A 21,328-nucleotide genomic window follows, 5' to 3' on the forward strand; every position below is an offset into this window, starting at 1 on the left:
TGAATAGCTCTGTGCTCCTGTGAATGTGGTTCTTCCCTCCTGCCCCAAACTGTCCCTGTCCCACCAGATGTCTGGTAGCATTATTCACCCCATTTCCCATTTGAAGCACATCTGCTTGTTTCCTTCCCTCCATGAAAACCCAAGGAGCAGAGATGGCTTGCTCCTTTCTGCACTAGCCTGGCCAAGCAACTTGCTCTGGTTTTATTCCTCTATGGTTTCTCCTCCCCCACTCCTGTTTTCAGTGCCCTTAATCTGCATTTAACTAGTTCTAGCCCTGAATATCAGTCCCGTGGCCTGTCACTGCCTGGAGCAGATACAGCACAAACGATTGACCCTCTCCCTTTGGCAGTTTGGCTTTGACTGCACAAACAGCCAATAAAGGGGAAAGGGCTGGGCAGCTGATGGGAATTAGCTTGATGCTGTATAGTTTTATTGGTCTGAGATGAAGGAGGAATTGTTTGCTTGAGAATTAAATTGCTTGCTTGCTTTCTCCTGCTACCTGCTCTTCAGATGACAAATTTTCAGAAGTTATAGACTAAAAGAATAGCATATGTATTAGCCAGACTTAGCTTGGACTGGAGGCTGTGTTAGCTCATCTTCCAGCGAAGCTGGAGTGTGTATCTATGGAGGTCATTATCTGATCTGTCTAGAAATTCTCTGAAAATACCTGACTGAAGCCTCTGTAGAGATTCTGACAAGGCTTGTTCTCACTAGTTTGCTGATTATCTTGGTCTGCTTTATGGTACATACATCATGCTTCCAATAAAAAGCAAATTATTTCTCACTTCTGCTGGTGCTCTTATTGTACAGTAATTGTTCCTGCATGGCAATTGTTACTCTCTGGGCCCATGCATGGCAGAGTCCCAGTGACTCTCCTCCTCTGCTTTCTTCCCACACAAAGCATGTAGTTGTCTGGGCCTTCCCCTGTGCTTCTCTTGAGACACTTCTACAGGAATATTGGCAAACTCTTCCTTTAATCCTGACTGCTTCTTCAGCTTCTCCTTTGTGTCCTCTCCACAGTGCCACATTAGCCCCAGGACACAACACAGTGTCCAAGTTGACATATCCTAAGGATCACCTGGGAAGTTTGGTATCTTTGACCTTGTGTTTAGGGTGGCAAGCTGAGGACTTTGATCAGACAGCTTTTACAGTAGATTGGCAATACTGTTAACCAAGATCATACAAAAACACATCTGCTTTTCATGTGGTTCAGACAGAATGTGGTTGTCAGCTGTCTTCACTCTCCTGGGGGCTTTTTGTGGGTTTTTGTTTGTTTTGGGTGGGAGAGGATGGGGGGAGTTTGCTTCATTGTTGTCGGGGGGGGGTTTTTTGTTGTTTTATTTGTTTGGTTTAGCTTTTTGTTTAATCTCACTCTCCTCCCACACAAGTATTTTTTCCAGCACTCTAAAATAGCTCCCAGGGACCAGGCGACCCTTCTCAGTTTCCTTGCTCAAGCTGACCTGTTTGTTCTGCAGTAATTGTATTTTGATCAAGAGAAGGCAATAGATCTTAATGGGTGTGTAGCTGTTGTTGGTCTGTGATATATGAGACCTAGTTTCTAGCTCTGGCTCCAGTGAACTCTTGTACATTTTTTATTAGTCAGTGACTGGGTGAAGCACAGAAACAGGGATGCCAGTCTGAGTCTTCTCTTTCCCAAGTGAGTTTGTGTTGGAGTGACTGTTCTCACTTAGCACTGGTAATTTACTCAATTTACTTCAAACTGCTGTGGACTCGAGCAATAAGTTCTGAATCAGGTCAATTTGGACACAACAGCAAAGTGTAAAAATAATACAGACTAACATTGTGCTCTGAGAGCAGTCATGAAAAAAAAATACCAGCTCCTGGAAATGCAGTGATCCTGTCTCATTCAGCCCCTCTTGTTGAAAGAGCATCATTGCAAGCATGCTTCTTGGTTTGGCTCTTTTAAATCTTGGACTTGGTCTCTCTGTCCCAAGTTACTGTGCCCCTAAATTTGAAATACTTTTTTTGACACCTGAAAATAACCAGCAACCCTATGCTGACATCAAAAGTGAGGCAGCTTTTTCTCACCTGAAAAGACTTCCAGTGGTAAAAGTTTTCCCAGTTGCACTGTGCTCTGCCAAACATGTTTTTTCCAGATGCTGTTTTTCTAACCATGTGTTTAAATCAGTGGTATCAAGTATTTCCTTTTTGGCATGCAGGCTGTTTATGTAGGCATATAAATAAAAGTGCTGGAAGTCTCTCATTTTTGTGGATGTTGGCTGCAGGTAGGTTTTCAAAATGGTGGGACATCCTGATTGAAACAGTAGAACAGTAGTTGTAGTTTAGTGATGGATAAAACACAGAGGAAAAATATCCTTAGAAATGGTCTAGTGGAATATTTTATGTTTATATTATGATGCACTGAAATTACACTATTTCAGTGAACTTTCAGAGGACAGAACATGGATTCAGAACACAAGATGCCAGTCTTCCTGTCCCACATCTCAGTGAACTCTCCTGGAAGCCTCAGAGCTGATGCAGCCAGGACTCCCAGCTTCCTGTCTCTTCTGCCATCTTCTGAGCTGACCATTTTAAACTTGGAAATTTCCAGACCCTGGGCACATCACCACACTTGGTCCCAGTGATCTTGGCAATACTAGAAGCACTGCTGTGTGATTTATATTTGTTGCCCAGTGGCTTAATGCTTAACAGCAGCTGCAAAATGGACTGGATGAATTCTGATGAATTTCCTAGTTGAGGCTGGTCAGCGGTGGGTAGCAGCATTATAATCTCAGCATTTTTCAGAATTTCCCACATCCTCAGCTGGTGATCCTGGAGTGATCACTTTCTTTGGAAACATTAGACTGCAGCCTGAAAACATTCAGGTTGTAAACAATTTGGGGTTTAAAATCTCTTCCCAGATTAAGAGAACTCATTTCTAGCAAAAGCTGTCTGCCTTTTTCTGACATGTCTGGTATGACCACAAATGGAAAAAAGGCACCTGGTTTTATAAATGACTGGACATGATCCAATCCTGTACTTAGTTTGGAAAGGATATAAACCTTTAGCTTGCATGATATGAAGTGCAGGCCCAAGGCTAATGTGAGAACGTGTGGCAGTGAGAACAAGCAGCATAAGCATTTGGAGCTTTTTTGAGCCTGCCAAGTATTGATTGGTAATGGGAGGGAATGAGTGGAGAAGCATTTCAATTTGGCACCCACATGTGATTCTGGTGCTGTCACAGTGAATTAGCAGGACTTTCTTTTCCCTCTAGTCCATCCCAAGGCTTTTGTCATTGAAGTATCCCCTTTGCTCTTATCAACTTGTTAAAAGACAAAGTGGAAAAAAACCCAAATAAATTCCCAGAACTTTTGCCCCCAAAAAGCCTGATTATGTTATGCTGCTATCCTCTGAATGGAGGTTGAGCAGTTCTAATGACTATCACAGCATAAATGGTATAGGGGATTCGAGCTACAATTACTCATTTTGCACAGTCACTTAATCCACTAATGGGGAGAAATGGGACAACAGTTTAAGAAGGCAAGAGAACTGTCAGAGATTATTAAATCTGTTGGGATCATTTGGTCTAGTAGTCTGTCTTGACCCAAGTACATGCTTCAGCTAATGCAACAGACTTAATGCCTCCGGTAATTAGAGCAAGAAGAGATGGGTCATCATTAGCAACTAGAAATTCAGGGTTGTATTTCATCTGGAAGGCAGCATCTTCAGCAGGGCTTATTTGTTGCCACTGCAGATCATCTGTGAGTCACAAGTGGTACATTGGTCTGACTCATTTGTGTGATTTAGCAGAGGCTTTTTAATACATGCTCACTGTTCCGTATGAATAGTTTTTCTAAATAGTTGCCCAACAGAAAAAAGGCACAACATTGGACAACCCTGTGCAGTTAATACTGCTGCTCTTATTTACAAGATGTTGGCGATTTCTTTATTTTTGTGCAGTTCACAGTTCGTATTACTTTTGATTGTAGGTTTGAAATGTCTTTGTCATATCTGTGAAACTGAAGAGTGAAGAAAGGAAAGCCAAGCAAGGATGGAAAGCATCAGTAATTGGCATCTTCAGAACGTACGAGAGCCAATCTAATACCATTCAAGGCATATATTCACAGAATACTTTCACAAGGGTTTCACAGATCCAAAATCATATTCAGTCCTGCACATTGCCAACAGCATGAATGAAAATTATATACCACAGATTCAGTGTTTTTGCAGATACTAGGAAATTTCCAAGTCCTCTTAAAAGAGTACTGCTAAGTAAATGAAGATGCAGGTAGAAAGGAAATTAGCCACCATCTGAACTCCATTACAAGGTACTATGAAATGGGAACTGAAATAATATAAATGGGGTGATGTAATACACCTGAGTCATTCCATATGATCTTATGCAGATCAGCAGGCAGGGAACTGTGTGTTGAAAGTATTGAAGTGTGGCTTGAAAATATTTGAGAGAAGCTGTATAAATCAATGGATGGTCATCAAGCAGAATTTGGGTGTCTGTGGTTGGCTAATTAGATATGTGATGCTGAAAACCTCCTCAGAGACACCACCGAAGAGGAAAGGAAGGTTGCAGTGCTTCAGCAAGATCTGTCTGGAGAAACTCTCTCAAAAATATGCCCAGACCCTAGTGGGGACTTAAGACACTTCTAACAATCACTAGAAAAGAAAGGGATTCGGAGGTGTCAAAAAGATAGCCATTCTCAGTGTGGATGGGAATCTCCTTAGAAACAAGTATACTTGGAAGTTTAATTTGCCAAATTAATCAAGTTCAAAAGCTCTCAACAGTGTTCATGTCCATGATATCTGATGGATTGTGAGCTAACTAGAACTGAAGAGACCTTTTGTGGTTTGATCTTCACATGGTTGCCTGGCTTCAGCAGAGTGCTTTTTATCTCCATGAAGCTGCTGTGAGCTTTTCACAAAAGAATGGTCATCTGGTCCAACCTCCCTGCTCAAGCAGGGTCATCCCAGAGCACATGGCACAGGGTTGCATACAGACAGTTCTGGAATATTTCCAGTGAGGGAGACTCCACAACCTCTCTGGGCAACCTGTTCCAGTGCTCAATCAGCCCCACATTCAAGAGGTTCTTTCTCATATTCAGGTGGAACTTCCTGTGCATCAGTTTCTGCCCATTGTCTCTTGTCCTGATGCTTGAAGCCACTGAGAAGAGCCCGGCCTCATCCTCTTCACGGTCTCCTTCTTTCCTTCTGTGCTTCTTGAAGAGCAAGGAAAAAGAAATAGCCATTCTTCACTCCCTCTTGCTGGTGTGCCTGGGGAATTAAGTTGTTGTAGGCTCAGAGAAAATATTTTCTCAGGAGATTTTGTTTATTAGCTTTTGGAGCTTGGATCCATCTCAGATTTTCTCCACCTTAGTCTTACTTTATTCAAGCACTGTTGTGGTAGAAGGTCCTGAGGAGGATGCATCTAATGGAGGTTTCTCTGCAGTACCACTTCATCAGCTCAGTAGACCTCACTGGAGAAGCCTGGATTCTTCCCACTTTGTATCTACATCCTCTTTTATCTCTGCAGATGTTCTGATTTCTGCTCTGTCCTTTCTCTTCACTCTTTCCTTCTGATGAAGGCTTTTCCCACAGTAACATTCTCTCTTCACACATGGCCATCTGCCTCTACTTTTCTGCTGCATTCTGTGCTATCTGGTCCTCATGTGACTAACACAAGTTCTTGTGAGGTTAAGACTGGCTGCTGCCTCCCATACCACTCCAACGTGTTTTTGCTGGTGGTGTAAAGGCCTTTATCAGTTGTGGTATTTACTGTCAGCCAAATAGTAGCATAATATGTGCTACTGACAGGATGGAAATAATGGATGCATTATAATAATAATGATTATGAGCATAAGGTATGTTATTATATAAAGGAAAAATTACCAAACCCACTTCATCTCTCTGCCAGCACCATGTCTCTGGACAGCTGTCATGAGAAGAGACCTTACAGGTGCAAGAAAGAGAGACCCTTGAATCTCTTCTTCCTTCATAATACATATTCAAGGTTCTGAGTATTAATGTGTGGTGGTGTCAAGAGTGTAAAGGAAGTTGTCTGCTGTATATGCAGCTATCTGAGAGGGCACAAGGGACTTATTGTTTTAGGAGCATGCTTATAATGCCATTTAAAAGGCTAATTCTTCTCTCTTGTACACTCTACTTGGATATAATCCCATCTAACCTGCCTCTACAAGTTCTGCTCCAACCTGTAATTTTCACTTACCCTCTTTCAGACCCTGCCTTTTATCTGGTTTCCCTAGCAGAACTCACATAAACTGCTGGCTCCTCAGAGGAAAGGTAGCCAGTAAGTTTTGAAGTGAGCAAGAATGTGGCATGAGTCACTAAACATTGAGGAACCAAGAAAATCTTTGTCAGTGCCCAACTCTAGTGGAAGCTGGTTTGGGAAGTAAATGGCTACATGTCTTTGTGAAGGAGTCCTCAAGTCCCTCAGCAAAAAGACAGTGGCAGCTGTCTGGCATAGGAAGGTTTGCTTTGTAGGTGCTGGAGAAACAGATGTCCTGCAGGTATTTGTGCTCCAATCAATCACTTAAATTAATGTACTTCGTATTTGACTTAATGAAGGACATAATGAAGGATAACTAGCAACAACAGTGCCTCTCCTGAGGTAGCACCCAGTGCCCACCCAGGTGCTGCCTTTGCCAGCTGCTGCAGAGGCAGTAAATTGGTCAAGGGATGTCAAAGATCATTTTCCAGGGGGAAATAGTGATCTTACCCAAAAGAGGAGTGTGCCTTCCTTAATAAGGAATGCTTAGCAGCATGGCATCTCATCTCTATACTCTATCACTCCCTTCCATGTGCTGATGTACCCTTCTTTCTAAAAGCCAGCAAGCTTCACTGGATCAATGAGGCCTGATCAATTGTTTTTGCCTCTGAATCATCCATATGGGGTTGTTAGCTGAGCTGCTGGCAGAAAACGAGAGGCAGCTTTCTGTCTGTTTACTGTAAAGAAAGCGAAGCAAGCTACAGGAGGCGACAGGCTGCACAGTATTTACTGTCAATACAGCCAGAGAGAGAGAGGAGATATAAGGAGAGGGGAGGAGAGGGGAGCAGGGGTTGCAGATTGCAACCCCAGTGAGTGATCTGAGTGTAAAAATACCCATGCATTTTCAGATGGAGAGTGATTAGTCAACAAGGAATAACCGAGAGCATTTAAGAAAGGATGTAGTGAAGGTCTAGCAAGGCAGGGATGAACTAGTGGCATGCAGAGTAATAATGCTGTGCATAAATGTACTGAAGCTGCACTGCAATCTGAAAAGCACTTCCAGATCTGCCCTGAGACAGAGCAGTTGCTGGGGTATTTTTGTGTTTGCCTGCATGCAGATCCACCATTTAAAAGTAATATGATGAATAATAACAATTGAACTTAGAGAATAATACTTGGAGATAGTTTTCTGAATGAGCTGGATGTCACCATCATAGCTCAGACCAGAAAAAGAAAATTATTAAAAATAGGCATGCTTCCTTGCTTCTCTCTTCTCTTACTCATCCCCAGCACAGAGATACTAGGTGACTTGAGCTTCACAGGGCAAGAAGGCTCTGAGCAGCTTTCTCTGAGTGTTCCTCTACTTCCAGAGGCAGGTGAACAAGTGAAGAGTGAATTCACACTTTAAAGAGCAGCGAAGACCATCTTGCCATGAAACCCTTCACAGATGAAGATGTAGAAATCTACATCCAGAGCAAGGTAAGACTTTATCTGACCAGATTTTCTGTCTCCCACACTAGGTGTTGATTCTGAAGGGTGCCAAATTTGACAGTTAGTTGCTCGCCTGCTGTCTTCATTTCTGAGACAGGATTGGGTGAAGTTTCATGAGAACTGTATTTCTAATGAGATTTCTAGGTTTCTGTTGCAGAATCTTATCTGCTGGTAGCCTAATTTTTCAAGGTGCTTGTCCTCTTCTTCTAGGTATCCTGAATTTTTGTTCCTGATCTGGAATTCCAGATGTGAGCTGTAATTGCCAGCATTTAAATCTAAGGAAGTGTCCTTGCCTCTCTCCCTGTCTGGCAGTCTTGGCTTGACTGAAACAAGACCAACACCAGGCGTTGCCTCTAAGAAAGATTCATGTAGGAACTGCAGAGACAGACCAATATTGTTAGAATTCAGTCATCAGTCTGTCACCTCAGCTTAGGATACTTCTCTATATACCATGATTAAAATATCATGTCTCATTAGCACATGAAGACTGGAATCTCATTTTCTAAGATATTCCAGCCCTCAATTTTTCCCCCATTATGAAATGAAATAAAACAGAATAAAATCTTCTGTGAAACAATTAATAAAAGCTCTAAGTGAGCCATAACATTTTTTAAAGCTGACATATTTCATGGTAGTACTTAGCTAGATCCTGTTTTATAGTCTGCTTTTCCCAACAAAATGCAAGACACCAAAGTGACAAATAATTTCAAAATCAGAAAGTATAAGGTTTTATTTTCTGTAAAGGATAGCCTATTCTGGTACAATGAAGGGGCTGGTAAGAAAGGTTTGTTTTCTCTATGGAAATGTTTTAGTGGTAAGTATGAAGGTTCTCCCAGAAATATACCTTCTTCAGGCATGAGGTGTTGTGCACAGGAAAATCATTCCATGAGAATCTGTTCAGTGAGCTATAACAGTGAAAGCTTCTCTGAAGATTTAAAAAGAAGAGCTACAAAGGAGGGAACAGAGGGAAGCCATGCACAGGAAAATGCTCATATGACAGCCATAAGTACAAGGAACAGAAGCAGACTGTAGTTCAGTGTGGCTCATAGTTGCCAATATTTTAGGTTATACTGGAAGTCTGTTTTCTAGCAGCCCTCCAGCTCTGATGGATTCTTATTTCTGCCTGCTCCTGAGTCTCTTGTCCAACTTCAGGCAGTTCAGCTTGTCAAATTCTGCCTGTTTTTGGAAACAGGTCAACCACCTGGTGCAATGAATCTCTATAATACCATAGATTTCATCCTTACGCCACTCATCAAGGGAAAAATTCAAATGCATATGGCGTGGATGTGGCTGGGTAAATAAGAGAAAATCCAAATGTTCTTAACAATTCATAATAAATCCCAATCCTGCTTCCTTCCCCCTTAATAAAACCTTAATTATTCAGGTTTTGTACATTTGTTTTAACACAATTCCCTGAGTTAAGACCTGGTAAGGGGAATACCAGTAAGTCACAGAAGTGACTGTCCAACAAAGACCTTACAATGTCTCTTCTCCCAATGCGTCTGTGCTGGTACTAAAAGTATCTGAGATAAATGCCTTGGCTCTTCAGACTCACATTCTCTTTTCTGATTTTCTGCCCTCCCTTCTGTAGGAAGGTTATATTTTCCAACAGGATGATTAGGGAGCTAATTATAGATAGCTAATTATAGTGAGCAGCCTCTGTCAGTCACATGCCTGTTGTTCTTTTATCCCTGCTCCAGTGATGGGGAGTACACATTGAAAGTGGACTTTAGTGGTACTCCCTCAACTGTTCTTTTGAGGGTATACTCTTACAAAGAATTCATGACAACTGTTGTAGCCTAGCCAGTAGGTGATGAAGGCAGAATTAAATGAGGCCAGGCTGGGTTGAATGGATTGTCCCTGGATATTGGAGGTGGCAAGAAATGTTCCCAGCAGGTGCCCCTTAGAGAGAACAGAGCATGAGCAATGCATACAGAGGGCACTCTAGGTCTTTTGAGCTGACCCACAGTGTATATTTTTTATACTCCTCAGTTTAAAAAAAGTCTGGTTTTTGTCTAAAAGCTCTTAGACATGGACAACTTTCTCTGGCACTCACCATTCACTTCCTGGAGAAACCATTAGGTATCTTGTCAAGCTTATTGGACTCTTCTAAGGAGTTGTTCTGGATGAACAAAAATAAGGTGGAGAAAATAGATACAGTATAGATACAGATGGAGAAGTGCCATAAATGATATCTGAGATGAAGAGGTGAAAATGAATATGGGCTAAAATATTTCAGTGGGGTTTTTTTAAAGTACATGTAAGTAGCTAAAACTGCTCTTAGAGAAAAGGATGAATTGGAATGAGGGGGAGGGTGAACTACTAGGGAAATTAAAGGGCATTATATAAACATAAAGGACTACATGGTGTTAAGATAGCAAAGAAGCAGGATGTCAAGAGTGGATGAGAGCTCAGTCAAGGGAGTATGATGCTGTTGTCTGATGTATTTCCCACTTACAAAAGCTATTCAGCTTAGTAAAAATACCTTTAACTTTGTTGTCTGAGGGAGGAAGGTATTCAAACTCTGCTTGTCTTCAAGTTCAGTATAAGTCAGTTGCTGTTCATGGTTAATGGATGTGAGGCAAGCACTGGTCTGCTTTAGCCCATTCAATGGTCCCTTTTTGTGAAGAAGTGAATCTCTTTGTTGTCCCCTTCCAGGCCCTGGGGACACATTTCAACACACTTGAGTGTTTTTTGCTGATAGTTCAACATTTGACATAAAGGTGTCCAAAAGGACTTCTAAAGAAGTACTTGTCAGTGATATTTTTAAAAGAGAAAAGAGAGTGTTTAGGTGCTGAAGAAGATGCTGAGTGAAGAGGACACAGGAATTTTGGAAAGCCATAGGTTGGTTTGGGTTGGAGGGCACCTTTAAAGATCATACAGTGCAATTTCCCTGCTGTGGACTGTGATACCTTCCACTGGACCAGGGCTCAAAGCCCTGTCCAGCCTGGCCTTGAACACTTCCAGGGATGGAGCACCCACAGCTTCTTCTGTACTGTAGGCAGCCTGTGCCAAGGCCTCACCACCCTCACAGTACAGAATTTTTAACTTATGCTTTTGCTTCCTTTTGATAATAACAAAAGACTGTAGCAATTATGTTGACTGGCAATTACACTTTATCATTCACTTTAGTCAGGTGATGGACTCTGTTTCTGATTTTTTTTTCTTGCCTGCAGACAATAAGGTTTAGTAGAATATAGTGAAGAAAAAGAAGAATCAAGAAGAAAGCAAAAGCTGCAACCAAATGAGATGAAGTGTAGGATCCAAAAAAGAGCAGTAAACACTCTTAATATTTCACTCTGCATAAGTAATTCTGGTTGCATAAGTAATGACAAATATGTTCATGAACTTCATTAACAGTAGCTGAATCTCCTCACTTTGCTACATGTGTAAGGATATTTGGAAAATATTAAATGCCCTTTACTAACATGGTTCCTTCACATTCCTCCTGTTGAACCTCCTTGTTCAGATTGTGACAGTCCCCCCTATGGTGCTTCATTTTTAGTCATAAGTGAAGGTTCAGGTTCATCTTATATTTTTCTGAGTTGTCCACCCCTCACCTCAGTTTTCCCAAGACTCAGACATTTCACTGAAATAATTTCCAATAATTCATTATGCTACTACTTCTTAAAGAATTACCCTTTAAGTCACACAAACACCTAGTTCCCAATGGGACCAGCTTTGGAAAGATGCTTTCACACTATCTAGGAGTAGAGTCTCATTTGTACTTCAGCCATAAAGACAGTGTGGATACTTTCAGTGTATAAGGTAGGCATCTAAATGATGCCAGATACATCTGCCCCCTGACTAATGGACAGATCTGTAACTCTTGATGTCCTGTCAGCTCTTGGAATGGAACATGTCCTGACTTTGAGAATGGTTACCATATGCAGGGGAGTAACTGGTATTCTGCATCAAATGGATAAAGAATTGAGACTGTAGCTGTAGTTGAAAACAAATTTATCTGTGTAATGAACTCCTTTCCTTCCATCCAATGGTGTTGGCATGGAAATATCAATTAATGCTCAATAGTCTTGAATATTGACCCTTTGCTGTTCGCAGCTCTGTCTCATGGTAAATTGGTTCCAATACACAGGGAAACAATTTCTAATCTCAGTGCAGCACAAGCACAAATGTTTCAGGATGCTTTAAGCTGATTTGTCTGCTTCCCACTGGAGACAAAGACTGCAATTACCTGCAACATGAAGTGTCTTTCCTGGAACTGACAGGTGGAAAGGCGGCATTACCTGGTTTCCAAAGCAGTGGAGGAGGTGCAGAAAATCATCCAGCAGCTGACTGCAGAAATCAGCTACAAGGCCGTGCGATTCCAGGCCATCTCCAACTCTGGCATCCACAATGAGAACATTAAGGTATGAACAAGAGCTCTAATGCACTCTCTGGCAGCCTGTAGGCAACCAGAAAGTGATTTCTCCATTATGGAAGTGTTTGTATGGGCAGGTGCCTCACCCAAAACACCACAGACGATGTGCTGACACTTCACTGTGGCGTTCTAGTGACTGGGTCATTGGCACTCACTCATGGACATCTCACAGCCAGAGGAGCATTCAAGAGAGATGGGTAAATCAAGCAGAGCCTCTTAGAGCTGCTGTGTTTACAAACAGCATCTATTGCCAGAGCTGTCAATCCACAAACAGAAGCCAGAGCTCTTTGGGAGACAGAAAGAAAGTTACACAGCAGTAACATAAGAAAAAATGCTCATGTCTTCATGAGCTATGACCTGTATTTTTCACAGGTGGAAAAGCTGTCAACTCACTAAAACAAAAGAAAGAAAAATTAGAAGTCCTTCTTCTGCTATGAACATTAGAAAGCTTCTTCTGAAAAATATGTTTTTCCTTGTCATGAATCAGAATTTCTTTTTATTGGAAAAAAAAAAGGTTATTGGTGGGAGAAGTGAAATATCTCCCTGTTTTAGACCTTCAGACATGAAAATAATAATGCTCTGTCCCAGCTGTGACAGAAGAAGGCTGCTTTTTTCTTGTGACTCCATTACACAAAAGTAACTAGTAAAGACACAAGAAACAATCACAACAATGACAACTTCAGATGAAAACAACTTTTTTCATCTGAACTAGTTGAAATAATAATGTCAACCATTATACTGAACCACAGCCATTTACAGATCAAAACACAGCAAATACACAAAAGCACGAGGCAACTTTTGCAGCTCTCTGGGACTGAAAGGGAAGAAGTCTTTGTGTGAAGCTGCTGGAAGGGTATGGAGGTGGAGGCAAAATATAATGCCCTGGGACACAGACACTGAGATTCCTAGCTTTGCTGGGATTTCGTGTATCCCAGAGCATGTGGTCTTGTCCGTAGGTATGGCCACAGTGACGTAAAACAGTGCCACATCCTGGTCCACAAGTTCCTGACTGCCAGGCTCTGCCAGCCACCTCTTCTGCTGGAACAAACCTGCTTGGCTAATGAGGTCTGACAGGGCCAGGGTCAGGGTAAAACTGTTGTTCTGGAAAGCAAAGCAGAACAAAACCACCAAGGCAATCTATTATGAGCAGTAACTTGGTATCATAGTATGAAGATCTGAACAAATTCTGCTTGAAAGAAATCCTCAAAATCTGTTCCTTTAAAGGTGGCAGATCTGTTGTTCATGCTTAACTGAACCCAGTGTTACAAATCTGTGCAGGTTACACTCAGAGGACCTGACTAACTGTCCTGTATGTATGGGGAAGCAAAGAACAAGTTGATGAGAAATTATTTTGGTTTGGGCTGTCTCCCTCCAAAAATTGGAAACTTTAATACTGTTGCTGACATACTTCAACATAGAGGAGACTTGTGTCCAGGGAAAGTCAATGTATTCATATATTCATTATTCCATGTTTCATTTTGCAACATCTTTTTTTTCTGTTGGCTGAATCTACAGGATTTTTCAGAACTTTCAGCTTCTGGCTAAAAGGAATCAATTTAACATGGTGAGACATCTAGATTTGTTGAGAAGCCTCAAGCTCCCTTGTAAATATGAAGGGCTGAGTGGAGAATGGTTACGAAAAGTCTCTAGGTATTCAGTGTTTTCCTGTGACCCATGTAACAAGAAGTCGTGCTTTAATGAAAAACCTGAATTAAAATTCAGAAGAACAAAACAGATTATTTAATTTTTAAAAGTTCTAAGTGTTTGTTTTTGTTGTGGCCCACCATTTTTGGAGCTGTCAACCGTGCAGGGCTGATGCAAAAGCTGCGGAGGCTTCAGTAAAGTTATAATGAAGAGGTCCAGACTGATCACTGGTACTGCACTGCCCAGTGGCACAGCCAAGTGTTTAATCAAGGTGGGGGCAATGGGGAGATTTTCCTTTAACAAACTCCAAGCACCCAGGGAAGCTTGCAGCTTTGCTCTGTGAATGAGTGACCTAGCACATGCTTTCTTTCTGTTCTGTGTACTTGTCTTCCTTTCTGCTTCTTCAGGATCAGCCAGCTTTACTGGCCAAGTGGTCAGCTATGCTTCGGAGGAAGCGCCCATTCCACCCATCCATCCAGGTACAAAGCCTTCCTGGTGCTTGACAATCCCTGTGCTTGCTTCCTCCTCATACACCCTCTTCTCCAGACACCTGCACCCATCAAACTGATCCTTCCATGACTGTTTTGTCTTTTGCACAAGAGCTTGCTTTTTTTTTTCCCCTCAAAGCATAATTATTTTCTTTCTAACCTACTGTTTCTGTCTCCCTGGAACAGCATGGCCAGGTTCACAAGAATGAGGTTGTATTTAATTTTCCCAGCATGCTCTAGACAGGATTTTAATACAGCAGAATTGGCCACAAGTTACATACCCCAGAACTGGAGACTCTTGCTCGAACCTGTGACTTTCTGGGGCCCCGTGGCCTGCACATGGTGCGTGAGACCATCGTGTGACAGAGCATAGGTGTGGGACTGGGATTTGTTCAGGCCAAGAAGACACCAGCTGCCCAGCTTTACAGTGCTAATCCCAGCCTTGTGCATTCTGTTGTTTTCTGGTAAGCCCCAGGTGGTGAACCCTTGCATTTGTAGGCACTCACATAACATGTGCAGCTCTTCCCTTTGCACTCTATTGGGTGCCAGTGCATACAAGACAGCATTTTGGTTGGGGGGTATGGTTGTTTACCTGCAAATGTGGCTGAGGCAGTGAGAGGAGCAGTAACTTCATGACAGCCATTGTATTTTTTCCTACTGCTCTGTTTCTGAGCTGCTCACAGGATTTCTCAGCCCCACCAGACCTGATGTGTGCAGATTAGCTTGATCCTCGATGTCATTCTTTCAGCGTCCTCCTGCCTTTATGGTTTATATTTGACAAAAGAGCAGCATCCTGGTGTTTTCCTTGCTATTTCTGTGCTTCTGGCTGGCCATCTTTTATTTTCCAAATCTCTTGCCAAGGAGCAGAGAAGACCAGCTGCTCCCTGTGAGAGAGAGAGAGATAGGCAGGAGCATAGCAAGGCAGCCCCTGCCCTGTGGTCCCTGAGTGTGACACACACAAGGAGGGCAGCTGGGCCAGCCAAGAGTCTGGATCATCAGGAAAGTCTGCTGGTAAGTCAGGTCTGAGGTCAAGCCACTGCCCCACTCACTGGAGCCCAGGGCTAACTGAAATGGGTTATTAACCTGGGGTTCTGCCCAGACCCATGGGCAGAAGGTGTGGATAGAAGTCCCAGAAAGGCTGCTTAGGGACAATAAAGCTTGTTACTGCCCTCAGGGGCCTGGCACTTCTGTGGTAATACTTTAAATCAGCTGATCTGAACTGAGGAAGGCTACCTGAGTGTTTTGGATTGTTACAGGAGAGTGACAAGCGTGTTTCATTCACCGTGGGTGTAACCACCTCACACCAGTGGCTGTCACTTCACATCCTGCTCATGCAGCAGCTTCACTTTACTTATGCCAGTGTAAGTTAGGCTTGGTAGCAAGTGGACTTGAAAAGCTCCTAAGCCAACATGGTAAAAATCTGAAGGAATTTGAACACCCTTTCTGGAACCACAACTGCCAGATGCTTCCAAAGTAGCTCTTGGACATGTCTGGCTATGCCCTGGGCCAGACAAATGATGTTTTGTGGTATTTGAGTCACCTCATTCTTTCCTTGCAAATAGTGTCTCAGAACTGGATTTTATTGGAAAATGGGTTTTCCCCAAGTAAGGCAAATGAACTGGCTTGCAAACAAGCCTGTTTAAGGCTTCCTTGTCCATTGGTTTCTGCCTCCATCCTTACACTGTTTCTGTCATGCTCATCAGGAGATGCAGTTCCATTATTATAGCAGGCCAGGATCTGGACTTGTTTCTGGGAGTTTCTCTGAGCCTCTGTAGGCTCAGGCATGTCACTTGCCTTATGTCTCTGTCCCTTGAAGTGTCAGTCAAACAGAGTGAAACACTTGTAAAATTAATGTGCCATAGCCTTATTTTGCTATTGTCTGTAGTGGACTTTGAAAGAGATCAGAAAGGTGCACTTTTTGCCATAGTTATTACTAGTATTGGACTCTGGGCTTATCTCAAGTAACAATTCTGAGATAATAACTAGCACTATTTGGGTTTCCTTTGGCTGGATCTCAAAACATATTCTCTCATGCCTTTCTGCTCCTTGGAAGCTGCTGGTTATTACATCTCATGCAACTGCAGACTAGAAATAGCAAGAGAAGGGGGAAAACATGGCAGGTGTGGTGGCAAATCAGCCAGTGAGCTCTTATCTTCTAAGGGCTTCACATCAAATGCCTTCTAAGACAATTTCCTTTTAGTCTGCATGCCTCCAAGGTAACCCTTAGACTGGTCCTGGCTGTGTTCAGTTAGTCCCATCATACCATGGTTTGTCCTTCTTTTCCAAGCCCCCACTTTGACCTAGTCCTTCCTCAACCCTGTTTTCCTTTAGCTCATGGATCTGCCCTTGTCTCCTCTCTCAATGTCTCTGAACTCTCCCAGGTGTTAGCACCCAGCCAGTTCCTCATCACAGTTCCTCTGCGTGGCCTGACGGGTTACAGGGAGTGCCAGGTACGGCACTGGCGCTATTACACCGTGCATGGAGCCAAGCTCCTCTCCTCCGTGCGAGACCCTGAGGAACTGCACCAGTGGCTGGAGGTGGAGCAGTTCTCAAAAAGCCTCCAGCAGTGGCATGAAGAGGATGTGAACATCGAGGGTGATCTGGTTCCAGCCAAGGTCCTTATCGTCTTCCGGGAGCTGGTGGAGAAGTCGATTGTCTCCTGTAACCTCTCCAGTGAGTTTGGTGGGGACAGGTGTGAGGGAATCCATCACACACACACACAGTGTTTGCCTTGTGTGGTCAGAAGCTGAGCAAAACTCTCCCAAACCAGGAAAACTTCAAGCGATTGCATTGACAGACACAGACCTGCACTGAAGATAGAAGTCAGTAGTTCTTGGGCTCTTTGTAGCAAGATGTTACTCCTTTCTTAGGAATTTGGGTAGAGTCTCCAGCCACATCACCCTCTTCAACTAAGAGGCAGCCCTGATTTTTAGAACATTTAGGAGTTTGGGGAAAAAATCTTTCTCTACTACAGCCCCTGCAATATATTTAAATTATTACAGAAGGTAGTATAAGAAAATTGGATACTGGAAAGATGTGTACATCTGAGAAGAATATGTTTGAAGATATTTGTAGGGCAGATAATGCTCTGGGGAAACCTTAGCTGCCCACAGCTTTCCAGCATGGGATGGTGGGAACTAAGTAGAGGGACTTCTACTGAAGCAAAGTATGTTGGACAAGCGCTCTTTTGCCCAGTGTCCAAGCTACTCCTGTGGTGCCTCTTCCCATGGCATGTTTCCAGAATGACTTTATTCATCGGTAGCCTAATGAGTCTTCTGTATTTCAGAGCAATAGAAGCTATTTCCACTCATCTGATCGCACTCTGAATTGTAGTCACAGGAAAAAAATTGTTAAAGTCAAGCTCTGCTAGATTTGGCATTTTTTTCAGGAAATACTTGTTATCATAGGAATGGAAAGGTGGATAGGAGTGAAATTTCACCATTGAGGCTGGAAAGACCAGCTGGAACAGGCTTGCTTCTGAGGCTTCACTTATGTGAAAGTTACATTCACAGTCACATCCACAGTCACATCAAGTTCTTGAGTGAAAGTTGAGTGTTGCAGGAAAGGTACTTGCAAGGACCCCAGAGAGTGGAGTTTAGGTTGATTATTCTGATGCCTTTTTTGTAAGGTCCGCTGGTAGGAGATGGGCTAAGATGAAGTCAGGAGAAGCAATTACCATTTTTGTTTGTCTCTGTGAAGAATGGACTTCCTTCATCCCACAGTATGGCTAAAGTTACAGAAAAACTTCACTGATATCTTTGCTTCCCTGTTTTTTAATTCTTTCAGCACTAGCAAAATCAGTTTTTGAGGTGTCTCACTTTTCATTAGTGGAAAAATAGGTATAAGCATTGCAATGCTTTTGGAAAAGCCATGAACATATTTACATGCTGACACAGTGGTTGCTCTAACACTTTTCAGCTGCTAGAAATCCTTGTTGGAAGCTTGGGAACAGAACAGTTCCTGTTTTGATGCCAGGCTTGGCTCAGCAAGGAAATAGCACATAGATTTTCTGAGGTTTATGAAGTTCTGTTTGGGATGGACTCTACTCTTTGCAAGGTAATTCACCCCATGAATTGCTCCTTAGCCCATGCCACTCAAAATGAGGTGGGATAACACTCTGCTTTTTAAACTGCTTATGTTCATCTGCTCAGGCTTTCACTTCAGTGGGTTAGAGGATGAACATGCATTAGGCTCAGATGGCAGAGCTGAAGGGACAATGATCCTCCCTCAGTGACTGGACAGAAATTTCATCCATGAACTCAACTGGACCAACAGGAAACATCCCACAAAGTCCATTAGTTGCAGCTTGCTTTCCTTTCTGTACTCTTAGATTGTGCTGTTCCTGGAGATGAGGCACTCTTCTTTCACACTGAGGAAACTTCTTTCCTCCAAATCTCCTTGGAACTAACTTTTCTTAACACTCAGCGCTCGCAGTGATGTATAAGTTAGCCTTTTATGGGTGACTGCTCTGCACAACAGACCATAAATTCTGGTAGTGTCTTCTGTGCAAGTGCATCTCCAGAAACAAACTTTACAGATACCCCACAAAACATTCTGAATGACTGGCAGTGCTAAGTGTGATCTGGCAAGGGCCTGATCTCAGGTTCTCTGAAGGAAGAACATCTTTAGATAGGAAGTGTTAATCTGGTCCTCTCCAATCTACAGTGATCTCCTTGTAGTGTACCATTAGAAATGTTAGGTTGCATCACTTGTCTAGCTTTATTTTTAAGAACCCGATCCTAGGGTTTAAGAGGACCTACAAAGGAAAAAAAAAAAAAAAAAGCATTATAATTGAGTGTAAAGTTAAGAACTTTGTTCTTTCATCTTCCTGTTCTCATTCCCCAGGATAGACTTGCATAGATTTAGGTTTTTCTTGTATTCTTCATATTATTGAAGATAAAATGTTAAGACAGACCAATAGAACTGCAAGGTCCTAGACAGCCTCTTGCTTGGCTTGTAAAAAAGGACCTTTTTATCTATATTTTCTTCTCTTGTTGTCCTTTCACAGGTAAAGTGACAGTGCTGGAGAGCTTCAGCTCAGTGGTCCGTGTGGCTGTGGAGACGTCAGAATCCCAGGTTGAGGTGGAGCTGGTCCCTGCTGTGGAGATTCCAACGTGCTGGCCTGAGAAAGCCCGGTGGCCTCGTTGCCTTAAGCGTTGGCCTTCTCAGGAAAAAGTGCAATGCATCAAGGTAAACACTGTAAAAAACACCCTTAACTCTGGGATGGAACTTACCTCTCAGGTGTCTGACAGTGTTTTACCGAAGGAAGAACTGTATGGTGATGGCAGTAGGGTTAGAAGATGTATTCTCTAAAGAGAGAGGCAATGTTTCAAAATATTCTGTCAGAATTTATTTGGATTTTGTTTCTGCCCCCTTACAGTGGTGAATTCTATAGAAAAAATATCTGAGTTAGCTTTTTATTCCGTGAGTCTCTGGCAAACAGTTCAGCCTGCATCACACAGCTCTGACATGCATTATTCTTGCTCTGCCTCATGTAAGACTTCAGCAAATGGGCTGGTGTCTTGCAGTTTTCCTTCCAGCTCAATCCCGTCTTTCCCTACAACACTCATGGCTGGATTCTGGCACTTCAGTCCAGCCCCAGCTGCCAAGTTCCTGCAGGTCCCATTCCACCTTCCAGTCCTGCTCCCCTCTTATGCACAAGCTCCTGCTCCATAGCAAAGTGCCTGCAGAGCTGCACCTCTGCTTTAGTGGCACTGCTGGTACTGTGCATGATGGTTCTGGAACAGGATCTCCCTGCAGTAAGTGATACCAGTACACAAGGAAACAATGCAAAATGGACGTTTATTCAACTAAGAATTAAGATGGGAGCGCGCCTCATGTTTGCTGCCTCTGCTAACCCTGTTTAGAATAGGCTTTGTGAGGTGTCACACGTGCTTTTGTAACCTGCATTGCTGGGAGAAGTTTGCCTCTGATCTGCTGTCCCACTTCCCCTGTTGTTCCACAGTCGCTGGGTTTCGACCTCCTAGCCCGCTCTAATTATCACTGGCAGCTGTGCTTCTCCCGTGCTGAGCACATCCTCATGGAGGGACTTGATGAAGATGGTGGCTGTCGCAGGAAGTGCTTCAGGGTCATGAGGCAGATGAAGGAAGATGTCTGGTGTGCTGGCAATAAGCCTGTCATCACAGCTTATCACCTTCAGGTAGGCATCACCCTGATACCTACCTACAGTCATGGGATCTGTTGCAGGGGCTTCCATCCAGTAATGCCAGAATGTTGTGGTGTAAATCAGTGTAGCACCTGTGTAACTTCTAAGGTAACTGTCAAAACTGCTTTACCTTTTCACTGCTTTGTGGTGGCAAGGAGTTCACTAAATATGTGTTCCAAACTTCAATAAGAAACTAAGGCCTGTAGGAACATTATGATTGCAGCAACATAAATGGAGTCGAGGCCCCTGCTCTGTTCTGACTTCACATTATACTGTTGTCTGTAATTACACACTTAGTTCCTGCTTCTTGACTATCCCAGCCATCTATATCCATCCCTCTCTCTCTGGTGAAAGATAGTGATTTTTTTCTTTATGGATATGCACCAAACAAAACTGTCTTAGGTAAGCATTATTAATGAATTAGATGCAAACTACAGTTCTGGTGGTGTTTCACTTGGGGTAGGAAGGGAAGAAAGAGTTAAAGGGGTGGTGGCATCCTCCCTGCAAGTATTTCAGGGTTCAAGATGACTTCAAACAAGATTTGTGAAGAAGAGAGAGAAGACTCTGCTATGACTGTGTCCCCACATCTGACAGCTGCAGACACCGATGGGCCACAGGCAGCACCATTTGTTAGATTATAGATTTAAAATCCTGTTTTCTGGGACTTCTTCCTCCTGGAGTTGCCAGGGAGAGGCTGTACTTTTCCCACCTTGAAGCCTCAAGCCATTAGGTTCCCACAGTAGTTACTGATCTCTTGGTGTCCAAAACTAAATGCAATGCTAAGATTCTTCCTAAAGAAAAAGCTGGAAAAACCATAAAATGCTGTTACAGTCATGGCACTACTCTAAGTCAAAATGGAGTAAAAAAATATTTGATGAGGCTGATTATAGCTTAGCTGAATGCAAAACTCCTCCTCAGTGCCTGTAAGAACAACCTGGTGGGGAAACTGTCATATGTAA

At 42.9% G+C, this 21,328-nt stretch overlaps 1 protein-coding gene across 2 annotated transcripts in view; it reads left to right on the forward strand.

Moving 5' to 3' along the window:
• The window catches only part of MAB21L3 (mab-21 like 3), a 32,335-nt gene that overhangs the window by 8,960 nt on the left and 2,047 nt on the right, over nt 1-21,328 (forward strand). The window contains exons 2-6 of one of the 2 annotated variants that reach the window (XM_063148379.1): nt 7,570-7,678; nt 11,920-12,060; nt 16,585-16,876; nt 19,212-19,393; nt 20,169-20,363. In XM_063148379.1, coding sequence (XP_063004449.1) covers nt 7,631-7,678; nt 11,920-12,060; nt 16,585-16,876; nt 19,212-19,393; nt 20,169-20,363 — 858 coding nt within the window. In that variant the 5' untranslated portion in view covers nt 7,570-7,630. Of the gene's footprint in view, nt 1-7,569; nt 7,679-11,919; nt 12,061-12,097; nt 14,195-16,584; nt 16,877-19,211; nt 19,394-20,168; nt 20,364-21,328 lie in introns of those variants that run through there. The other variant, XM_063148380.1, reaches the window with a different exon arrangement.

This window comes from Melospiza melodia, chromosome 2 (assembly GCF_035770615.1).
Source record: "Melospiza melodia melodia isolate bMelMel2 chromosome 2, bMelMel2.pri, whole genome shotgun sequence".
NCBI classification, from domain to species: domain Eukaryota; kingdom Metazoa; phylum Chordata; class Aves; order Passeriformes; family Passerellidae; genus Melospiza; species Melospiza melodia.